General features: G+C 40.1%; 1 protein-coding gene across 1 annotated transcript; it reads left to right on the top strand.

Moving 5' to 3' along the window:
* Positions 1-6,073: 6,073 nt before the first annotated feature.
* LOC147061738 (Ig-like V-type domain-containing protein FAM187A) lies at positions 6,074-10,812 on the top strand. Its single transcript, XM_085916930.1, has 8 exons — positions 6,074-6,805; positions 6,897-7,174; positions 7,271-7,642; positions 7,754-7,983; positions 8,305-8,518; positions 9,530-9,677; positions 9,787-9,908; positions 10,077-10,812. Exons 1-8 carry the CDS (start codon positions 6,566-6,568, stop codon positions 10,081-10,083), a joined length of 1,611 nt encoding a protein of 536 aa, XP_085773056.1. The 5' UTR covers positions 6,074-6,565; the 3' UTR covers positions 10,084-10,812.
* The last annotated feature ends 1,201 nt before the right edge of the window (positions 10,813-12,013 follow it).

Raw genomic sequence — 12,013 nt, 5'->3', positions numbered from 1 at the left:
GCTGCACATTTTTAGTAGATTTATATATCGACCCTCCTTTCTTTTAATACTGATTAGGGCTTTAGTGCGAGAGGTGAGCTGCACCTTTCGCAGATGTGTTTTCAGTATTTATGTATAATTACCTTTTTAATCATGCTAATAGCTTTTAGCCACCTAATAGCCTACAGGGCTCATATATGTGGTTGATTGATTGACAGATGTGATGTAAGAAAATGTTCCCAAGTACTTATTGTATTGAATGACTCACGTCTCCAAGGCATCTTCAGTAAACCAATTTCAATTGAATGCCATCCGATTTCGAATCTATTTGCGCGTACGTTTCGAGTGACACATTCAATCTGTGTTCATGTTTCTAGAGCACATGAAATTACGGACGTGCTCAGATGCCCAATGTTCAAATTTACGACAGTTGTTGTTGTATTTTTATTTCTATTTGTGTTGTTTGGACACACAAAGTTGAAAGTGTCCTCAGAACTGTCAGTATACGCTGCACTCGTATTGACATAGCTGATATGTGTCAAATTCTGAACCGAGCATATCATAAATGTGATTTTCTGCCATGAAAACATATCTGACCATAGAAATTGTGTCACTCGTAGTTTAAAACCAGCCCAGGAGACAGACACACAAACATCAGCTTGAGCCAGACACAATTGGACGCAATCTAACAATGAATTATCCCCAATCCCCAGATGACTAAACCCTTTGTAAACATCGTATTGATTGAAGAAAAATGATTTCAAATAATTTATAGTTTAGATTTAAACTTGCACAAGTCTGTCTCAAGGTTAACATATCCTTTCATCTGTACTTGCGTCGCCTATCGTTCCTCCTGTCGTGTTTGGTGCGTTTATTTATTTATATATTTTTTGCATTTAGTTTGAAGAGGAGCATACACTTGCCTTAAGTATTGGAATACTGAAAATATTGTTTTAATGCTATTAGTTTAAATTATACTGCAGTCTAAAAAAATCAGTACGATAGTGGAGAAAAAAAAAGTCTGAGTCATGTTCTGAAGTCGAACTTAAATGTTTAATGAGTTCAAACACAGATCTTATCGAACATACGACCACTGTTGGGAGGAGTCTTTTTCCAAGTGTGCCACATTGGCCCATGGAGGAATCCCATGCGGTTGCAGGGATGAGCAGCATCCATCGGTGTCGCCATGGCAACAGTCAAGACTCAGTGGACACAATAGTGTGTTAAGCTTTCATAAAAAAAAAAAAAACATTTGAAAAGATATTTTTATAAAAAATAACAAAGATGGACAGAAACATCGTTGAGTTAAAGTTGGTGTGTTTTGGCTGACTCATTCTTTTGCATGAAACTCCAGGTAACCATGGCAACAATGCAGTTCTACCACTGGATGAAAATGAGTATAAAACCATCCACAGCCATACACCTGATTAGAATCTTGAAGGTGATCGCATAACACAAAAATGTAATCTGAGAATAGTGGTGTGGTATTCTAACTCAAATCAAAAGCATCACGTCGACACTTTTTCAAAGTGTTCTTTATCCTTGAAGGTCACTGTTCTGTAGCATAATGTTCTTTTTGTTGTTGTTGTTGTTGTTGTTGTTGTTGTTGTCGTAGTTGTTGCGCAAAAAAAAGCTAAAGAGAACAATGATACCAAGAGGGTGCACACACTGCCTTGTCAGTGCAGAGTGAGTGCGCATTTAACTGCCTGTTCAATCCTTGTAGATATTTCGTACCAGCTGTGTAAAAGTATTAACTCGGCTCTGACCACCATTTACCTCTGATTTCTTGTTTCTCTGTGTTCTCAGTGTGTAGAAGAAAAAAAATATATATACATGTGTGTGTGTGTATATATATATATATGTATATATATATATATATATATATATATATATATATATATATATATATATATATATATATATATATATATATATATATATATTTGCCTCTCCGAGCAGGATGGGGCATTTAAGTGCACCTGATTCCTCTCATCCGTTTACATTTTGCAGACCACGTGAATGTTGAGCCAATAACTGTTGAAAATCCAAATGTAAGAAGAAAAACATATAATGTTGATGTTGCTATTTGAGAATTGCTCTGAAAATGTTGTGTTGCTTCTGCGGTGTTTTTGCTGTGCAGGAGATTTGGTATATGTTTAAATCTTATCGGATTGGAGAAATGACAGTAAAAGGGTTTTTAGGGCTCAAGCTTTTAAAGCTATCCCTGCGTGAAACTGCATGTGTCAAAGCTGTTTGTGTCACATGACTCCAGGCACAGAAAGGTGGCTACTCAGTGCTAGCTGATTCTTGATCAAAAACATGGAGAATTTATTTGCTGAAGCTTAAACTGTATACTGTATATATTTTTTGCACATGACGTTAATAAAGAGATTGATGTTGATGAACACAAGTCTATGAGAGAGTGTTTATCTACGCTGGATTTCTGGACACATCAAATACACATTATCTTGTTTTTGATGGAATCCTCACATCTCCAAACTCAATATTTTTCAGGAAATTAAAAAAAAAAAAAAAAAATCAGGTAGAGTGTACAATACAGTAGCCTATATGACAGATGGGCAAAAGGACGGACGGACAGACAGACAGACCGATCTTTCCAAAGTTCTTTCATAATGAGCCACTGCTTCCACTTTTATGTTTCTCTGAGGACGTTTTTGGAGAGGAAATGAAAATTCTAATATGAGTTATGTCTTTAAATGTGAATGATGAATAAAATCACCTGTGGGTAAAACATAATGGAAAATTTTCAAAGGATAATTAACAGCGACTTTCCTTTAAAAAAAAATACAATAAAATAACCCTCCTACCTTTTCAGAGGGCTCCTGGTGTCAGTTGTGAAAGAAAGTGAGGATCTAAAAATGTTACAGCTCTGAAAGTCAACAGAATGGACTTTTGTGAGGTCACAACATAATTGTATCCCGTGGCAGCTTATTAAATCCTATCAAATACCACAGTGCCTTTTTAGAATGCAAAACACGGAATTCCTCACATGGGGTGTTAGTAGTTATTCAAACAAAGCTCTTTTTCACTCAACTTTATTTATTGGTATAGCACCTTATGCAGCGTGACTGACAACAAACTAAGACCCCCATTTAAAAAAAAAAAAAAAGCCTGAAAACAAGGCACAAGTGACCAGAGAGCGGACACACCGTTTTTGGGGGTCAAGCCCAGCCTCCAGGGATAGGGAGTCCCCCATCTGCCGAGTCTGGACCTCCCCCATCATCTCTACAGGCAGAGCTAAATTCAGCTCCCAAGTAAGGATCATTGCAATGAAAACAATATAAAATATAATACAAATGCATAAGTTAAATAGGTGAGAGTCATCAAATGATAAATTCAGCCAAATTCTAAACTAAAAAAGTCTTGGGTTGAAAATGTCAACGTTCTCTTCTGGCCCTGAGTCATTCGGGCAGGCCATTTCACAAGCGTGGGCCGAAGAATTGGGAATCTGCCTCCCCTGCTGGGTTTCGGTTTTAACTTCTGCTAAAAGGACAGCACCAGTGGACTTGGCATCTGCCTGGGTCGATGTGGTAAAAGCAAATCCAATAAATAAGATCCATTACGGGTTTTATAAATCAACAAAAGAACCTGGAAAGAGAACCTGTCTAAAAAGAGGAGCATATATCATTTTCAGCTTAATGACATGAATTATTGATTACCCATGTTTTTGAATCGTTTAAATGGATTGCGGTTCTATACCGTTAAATTCATTGAGATGAATTTTTGGGGAAACTGAGGACAGTTGGAGCACTTAAAATTGCTTCAATCAGGTAAAAGGAATCATTTGAGTCATCTCGCATGTGCAAAAAAAATGAGTGTCATAAAGCAGACAGACAAAATGTGACAGAAAATAAAATTTTGAGCGAGGAAAATTTTCTGTTAAGTTAAATTGCAAACATTCCCACCACAGACATTTGCCGACATCTTAGAGATTGTCTTCTCAGGAGAGCGGAAGCTTTTATAATTGCAAAGCGGCAGCAAGTATCCAGTCTTTTTACAACCTGGGCTTTTGTGAAAACAGTAATTAGTGTTTCATCATTTGACATGTTCTAAGAACAAAATGTTAAACATGTCTCAAATGTGATGGAAGGCATGAGAGTAAGAAGTGAGTAAATAGACTAATAGAAGGAAATGATTTCCTCTGGAGTAGACGATTATGCAGTTTTGTTTCCATGGAAACTTCTGAATAATCCAACACAAAAGCTGTCTAAATTAGAAAACTAGTTTTGGATAAAGCTCACTAATATTTTCAAAGACACAATACAACAATGTGTTTGTTATTAATGTCTGATGATATCCCGCGATAAAAGATTTATTGCTAAGGAGCTATGCTGTGCACTGTTGCTGTTCCCTATTAAATTGTTCCGCTTACGATGGACATCAAGAACTCTAATAGCGACAAGGTCTTCCAACAATATTGACGCCTCCGCCCTCAACAAATCACAGCTGCACAGTGAACTTGCGTGACCTCCATTAAAAAGAGAAGGGCATCAGCAGTAGATGGGAGAAATTTGTAGTTCTTTTTATGATGAGCTTGTTACATGCAATCACAAGACTGAAAAACAGCACAGTACAGTTTGAACAAAACATGATTTTGATCTTCCTAACCTATTTGGAGGGGGGAAAAAAAAGGGTAAAAATAACGACTTTTGAGCCCTTGAGGTAGCGTCATGTCACCTCGCATTAGGTTTCCAGCTTCTTCTGACTTTCTGTGCCAAATGACTTTGGGTGAGAGGCCAGGAGTTATATTGCGTGGGAACATACAAACTATGTATAGACTTGAGCTGAGATTTACACCCGAGGACTCTCGATTATGAGGCGGGCGCACATACTCATCGCTCACCGTGCAGCCGTTCTATAACCGGGAAAAAGAAAACACGCCCATTTTTCATAAACAGATGAAGTGCAGCCAAACTCAGTCATGCATACCGCATACGTAATAGCCGAACATAAATACTGTTATAAATTAGAAACGTGACAAGACACAGTGTGTCTATTCTTTTCTGACCAGAGTTACAGTAGTCCCAAAAAAAAAGTCCCTCTGATCTGTGGTTATGCTTCTTGAAATCAATGCCGCCCCTGAAGGTCACCACAGTTACCTCCAAACCCAATTAAGAAGCCATTTGTGCACTGAACATGTGAGCTGAGCCACATACCTACGTGGGAAGACTAACAACAATGCAATTATACGAAATGCTTCGGCCACATCATTTGCCCTCAGACGCTCAAGGATGTTATTACTGAGGCGGTTCCAATTGCGTTCATAACGACAGCACCCTTGTTTATTCTAATAAGACATGACGGCCAGACGGCTGTTTTGCGATATTGACCTCAACATTTCGGCACAAAAATTCAAAATCCATTCTTACAGAGATTGTGTTGCTCATTGTAGAACTGCACTGCATTATATATATTTTTAAAACTATTAGACAAATAAAGCCTAACTCAGTAAACGACAGGCAAGAGGTCGTGCGAAGCCAAATCTCTTGATCATGAGGCGGACGTGCTAACCACCTCATTATGCTGACGTCCTGCTGTGTAACTCAATGGCTAGGAAATACATTGATCATCAGCAAAATATTAACAATTTATTGGGATTTCAATAACATGTCAGGGAAATCATCGTCATCATGAACAAAAAATATCCATAGATTTGTCAAATAAAGGCCAAGGATTTAGAGTCATTTAAATTAATCTCATTAGAATGAATAAAGGCTGGTTCAGAAGCTGAAAATTATGTTTAAAATAAAACGTAATGAATAGATTTGTTCATATTATAACAGATATTAACATCTTTCGAGGAGGAAAATGATGATGTCAGGGTGTGACGTAAGCAGCGAGAGAGGCGATGTCATCACGACACCAAGACAGACGTCACGATTGCAACAAAGTATGATGTAGCCGTCCGTACTTTGTAGAATATTACGAACAGATTCTTGTGTGATCTGTCTGGTGATGTCAGAAAAACGATGCCATGCAAGTTTGACTAATTTTCAACACAGTGCATGGAGCTTTCGTCACCACGGCGTATCAATGAAAGGGCTGGAGGTGCTTTACTTAGGGTGACCAGACGTTCTCTTTTTCCTGGACATGTCCTACATTTGAGACCTAAAAAAAATAATACATTCGGCGGGGGATTCCAAAATCCGATCGCCTTCGCGCACTCCCAACGCTCTCACCAACAGCCCAGAAGAGCCAAGAAGACGCGAGCAGGACGCGCGCAGACTCGCTTGCACAGGAGCGTAAAATCTTAAATACGGCACTTTGATCAAACAAGCTCAAAACGTGGTGTTTCATGTTACCCAATAACTTGATAAACTATATTTACAATTCAAATGTATAGAGATTCCGTTGTACATGAGCCAATTAACAATATTTCGTATAATCAATAAAAACAGCTGAGCAACTTGTATAGTCGCGAAATGCTTCTCCAGTGTATTTTCTAGACTGTCAAAATATGTCAAAAATAAGCGGACATGTTTTCAGCACAATGTGTTCCAATATTTTTCAACGACTATTGCTGTATGGTCTCAACAACACACCATCCAGAGGATAAGTCAAGACTATGTCGTTAAATTTTAAACACCATTCTTGGCTCCTTACAAACTTTGCCTGCTTGACCCCGTGCATGTCTCGACTCTTCATCTTGCTCCTCCTCCTCGCCGAGGCATGGGGCTATAAAGCTCCCAAGCACAAGCCGGACGTGTTTGCACAAAAAGCCTGTCCAGCGATCCTGATCTTCTTCAACACTGCCTACCAGGCGGGGGCAACGGTGGAGTTGCCCTGCCACTGCAAACCTGAAGAAGTGAGTCCATTCATGTTCTTGAACAATTATTCAGTGATTGGGGAAGTAAGTCATATTTGAGCATACATTTGAACCATTGCTTGCGTCTCAGGTCCAGTCAGTGGTTTGGTTCTTCAGGGAACACCACTCTTACACAGAAGACACCAGAGCCCTGTCTGATAACAATGGGACCAAGTTGCTGGACTCCGGTCAAACCACCCACAGCAACGACCTGCAAAGTCGCTTCTCAATTCGTCTCTTCAGCCTGCTGATCTTTCGAGCGGCTGTGGATGACTCGGGTATTTATATCTGCGGGTCGGCCCAGGGGGACTACTTCTATGCTTACGATCTTGACATCCAAGAGGTGCATGAGCTCAGCTTCACATCACGGTATGAGGTCGTGCTAGAGGTGATAATATTGATAATCAAATGATCCTTCTTTATGAGGTAAGTTGACTGATCTAGGTTCTTCTTTGTTCCTTCCAGGCTGACTCCTGAAAATGAGACGAACTCTGTTGAAGAATTCAGAGTAAAACGTTCTGGTTTGCTGCTCTACCAAATTTTCACCACTTTCCATCCGTGGTCACAATGCGACCGCTGTGGCGTGCAAGGTGAGCAGGTCCGAGTAGGGCTCTGCTACATCCGCTCACGTTACTTGCACGTGAGATTCACGCGACTCAACCAGTCGGTAGCATCCTGCGGCTCAGGGGCGGTACCATCGGCATTCGGTCAACTGAAGGATAGCAGAGCCAGAGTGGAGTTCAGAGACTGTAATGTGACTTGTCCAATTGAAACTCCTCCCACTTCCAAAGTGGCTAAAAAGACGGGACTCAAGAAAGGAGTGATTCAACAGAGTAGGTTGGTGGAATATAATTTGGAATATCCGGTAAACTGTGGGGAAATAAATGATATGCTTAAAAGAAAAATAACCTGACTGACTCCTCAACATCTCCTCCCTCTGTGTTGAAGTTCTCATGACACAAAGGAATCGGCGATAAAGGTTTCTTACGTAAACCATCCAGCAGAACAAATCTTGACCCTTGGCTGCCCGGGGGCTCGGGCATACATGGCGGTAGCGTGGGACAAGGGATCTGTGCCCATTTATCGCTCGCAGACTACGACAGATGGCCCGTTTCCGAGGATTCGTATTGATACTGGACATCATCTGGTCTTCACCCCTGCTCAAACTGAGGATTCGGGTACGGAATATTTTTGAAAGCTCTATGTCTTGACTTGGACTTTCTTGACTTTCTAGTTGGATTATCCTATGTGTAGTTTGCATGCTCTCCCCGTGCCTTGAGTGCAGAGCACTCCGGCCAGCTTCATCCTCCAGCTCCAAACCATGAATTCTGAATTATCCATAGATCCAAATGTGAGTGTTAATGGTTGTTTGTCAAAATGTGCCCTGCGACCAGTCCAGAGTGTTTGCCCAAAGCCAGCTGGGACAATAGGCTAAAGAACGATGAGTGCATTTTTGTTTGCTTCAAATGAACCGCTTTTACAGACTTTTTATTTTTCAGGTGTCTTCTACTGCTGGCTGAAGGGACGCCGTGCGGCTGAGATAAACCTGCTGGTCTACCCCCATTTTGGGGAGCATATGCCCGTCACATTAAATCCAGACTTGCCCTTGGCCTTGAGAATCATTTTGAAATCATACGGCGCCATGACGGTCGCCTTTTGTGTAATCATCTTCCTTCGAGGATGGATAAGATACCTGCGGCGAAAGACAATTAGGTGACACATTATTGTTAACATTTATTTGTACTCAATCAATATTAGACTCTGCAAGCTGGTGGAGTGTGGCTAGCGATACCTTCCAATTGGTCCATCCTGCCTTGAACTCTCCTCTTCACCTCTCCTCCACATTCATTGCATTAAGCACTTGATTCCAATAGCTTGAACTCATGTTCCTTCTCCACCTCAACTCGTTTCCAACACTCTGGCTTTTATTCATAGGTGTCTTGCGACAACGAACCTTCCTTTCTTGTCTCTCCAATGGATAACTCAACCTCTCCAGGTTCTCTACCACCTGTAACCTACTCTCACTGCAGATCATGATGTCATCTGCAAAAGTCTGTCACCTTAAAGCTGCTGATTCCATTCAACAGCAGAGACCCCCCCAAAAAATTAATTCCTACATACATTCCTATCAGCCGTTGTGTTTTCAATTCATAAACATATATATAAAAGATCCTCAATATTTTTTTTCGACATACTCTGCCCTCCATAATTATTGGAACCCCTGGTTGTCATAAATGTATTTTTTATTTTTATTTATTTATTTATTTATTTATTAAATAATACATCTCCAAAACAACAAAAGACAAAAGACAAGACAGTTTTGCTTGCCACAAAGAAATTCTGAACATGAAGCAAAACTGTTGACTTTAACTCAACTTTATTCATCACTTGGGATGGCCCCCTCAGGAAATCCTGGTTCTCCTAGCTCATACAGGCTCCTCTGAGCGATGATGATGGTGTGCAGAGTGTAGCTGGCATTGGCCATAACATCCCGCTCACAGTTTGTTCAATGCCCTCAACTCTGCAATCCCAAGGGATGTCTAAAGTTGAGTCTAAGTCTGACCGACCATATTCCCCTGGAATTCAGGGCGTCATTTTGACTTTGATGACCCCAACGTTCTCGCGAGATACTCATGTTCAATGCGCGTGTATGTATAAATGAATAGTGTCATTAAAATAACGCTATTAATATTAACAAGAATAATTATTATAACTTGTCTTTAGAGAAAGCAATATGGATCTGCGTGAAGCTGCACCTGAGCAAGTGGAAGATGTGGAACAGGTTGCTGAAGAACCAGCGTCATTCATGCCTTCCATAGACCTAGGTCATTCTTGCAGGAAGGCTTACGACCAGGCCGCAGCCATGATATCCGTAAGAGATTCATATCACATCTACATGCATATTTATTTGGATAGCAATACTGGTTTTATTTGTGCTTTTTAATGCATGATAGTTGCTAACATTATTTTTCTTTTTACAGGAGGTAGAAAATCGTATGAAAGAGCTAGATGCCGAATTATCAAATTTTAAGGAGAGTCTAGGTCTGACTCTAACAAGACTGCCATTTTCAGTTGAAACAGATGAAGAAAAGGCAAGTAAAAGGCAAGTAAATGTATTTTGTTACTAAAATGCAATCCCATGAGATTACATGTGAGTAATTACTGTATGAGATATATTTTCACGATGATTTCATTTATGGTTATGTGTTGTTTTGCTTTTATTCATTTACACGTGTTGTACACTATTAACAAGAATGATCTTTTTGTGCAGAAGCTGACGTAGACGTCTTTCAAAAGTGACATGTTTGATGTCATAGACGGGCACGCTCAAAAGCGATTTGATGGATCGATACCAGCAGCCATATCACCAGCTCTTCATTACACTCATGATGCGGAAGATGAACAGTCCACTCCAGGATCTTGTAGAAAGGTTTTGTATGAGCAAGGCTACCATCCACAATATTACGGTGAAATACATCTTCATGACGTTTTCCTTGTGGGTATGATGGCCAGGAAGATTCCATTGCTACTCAATTGCAAATCTGCTACGTTTGGAGGCTTCAACTGCTCTAAACCACCGTTTGTTAAAAAAAAAAAAAAACGTGTTCACTTATTACTACTGTTTAACTGACATTTTTGTATGTACCTAACACCATAACATCGGCATGGAAAATAGTACGCCACGTCTATGGTGATGTACTGATTATTATCTCCTGACACTTTGCATGTAAATAGGCCAAAGTGGTGAGTAATAATGAATGTTTGCTTCCTGAAGATGATGATAATGCTTTTTGAAGGAAAATTTGTACCTCATTGATTCAAATGGGGACTTTTTATTGTGTTTGCACTTGTCAGGAGGAACACACAACATCTTGTTAAACGTTTATAAAAGCCAGTGATTTATTTATGTTGTGAGAGTGCACTGTGGTCAAATACCAGTTTGGTAATATTAGCAAATGAATGAGCCAATTTAACCATGTATTGATTCAATAAATGCCCTGACACGTTCAAAAACACCGTCAAATTTGTGAAACTTGTGTGTAAACACACAAAGCCAGCGGGGCACAGTTCACTCTTTGGCAAAGCCATCAATTCAGTGTTTATGATTATATGCGCAGTTTTAGACTCTAGGAGCAGAGGTCCCCAACCACCGGGCCGCGGACCCGTACCGGTCCGTGGGTCATTTGGTACCGGGCCCCACAGAAAAAATATATAAATAAATGTAACCGGTCCGTGAAAATATTTCTGACACGTAACCAGTTCGTGGCGCAAAAACCCATACAGAACATTTCTGAACAAATTTCTGTCGAGCCCCTAAATCAGGGGCTTCAAAATCATTCTGTTCCATGGACCGCATTGTATTAATAGCTTTTTTCAGAGGGCCATTATGACTGTCAACCCAAATAAATGTATGAGCATCTCATATTATATACAGTAAAAGCTACAAAACAAACTGACAAATAACTCGTTTTCAAATCAGACGAGTAAAAACTGGTAAAAAGAAAAAGATATGATTAAAATTGAAGACAATTCTAGTAATGACACGCAAATTTGATGCACAATTTGTCTTCGCGGGCCACATAAAATGATGTGGCGGGCCGTATCTGGGCCCCGGGCCTTGTGTTTGACACCTATGCCCTCAATTAAAGATGATCCGTAATAACAGAAGTGAATGTTGGGATCCAAGTGCAAACTGGCATGAAGGTCAGGAAATTTTCTGTCCAAGCAACAAAGGCAAATCCGTTTTATAAACCATCACGCAAGACTCCCAAGACCAAACATTTGTTGTAAAAAAAACACTGTTTAAAAACATGACTGTTTTCTCCCGCTTACACAGAATGGGATTACCCTCGTTAATGAGCGAACCCTACCAAGCTAATGAGAGTCGAATAATGCGTATCGAACGATGCGGTATCACATCCTCGGTACGGTGTTAAGCGTGTTGTCGCGTGGGCAGGCTAATGTCACGGCCGTGTTTAAATTCAGCCTGCGTCACGCTGCAGCAAGGTCATTTGCACCAAGGTTGCCAGACGCTTGCGTCTCATTCTTTGCAAAGAGCGAAATGTGGATCTATAAATCTCAATGCAATACACACAGAGGCCACTTCTTTAGGTACACGACTTAATGACAATCAATGGAAACCACAGCTGTATTTATTGAAGTAATATTGTAGGATTTGAGTTTAAAAGTGTACTGCCTTTAAAATGA

Source organism: Syngnathus leptorhynchus, chromosome 1 (genome assembly GCF_054491065.1).
Source record: "Syngnathus leptorhynchus isolate UIUO chromosome 1, UIUO_Slep, whole genome shotgun sequence".
NCBI lineage: Eukaryota > Metazoa > Chordata > Actinopteri > Syngnathiformes > Syngnathidae > Syngnathus > Syngnathus leptorhynchus.
This window is presented reverse-complemented; position numbering and strand designations above follow the sequence as displayed.

What these genes read in the sequence shown, in the direction of transcription:
- LOC147061738 (XM_085916930.1), top strand. Translation starts at nt 6,566, where the DNA reads ATGTCGTTAAATTTTAAACACCATTCTTGGCTCCTTACAAACTTTGCC. An exon ending in GCCACTGCAAACCTGAAGAA is followed by an intron (nt 6,806 to 6,896) that starts GTGAGTCCATTC and finishes CTTGCGTCTCAG; the next exon opens with GTCCAGTCAGTGGTTTGGTT. An exon ending in AGGCCGCAGCCATGATATCC is followed by an intron (nt 9,678 to 9,786) that starts GTAAGAGATTCA and finishes TTCTTTTTACAG; the next exon opens with GAGGTAGAAAATCGTATGAA.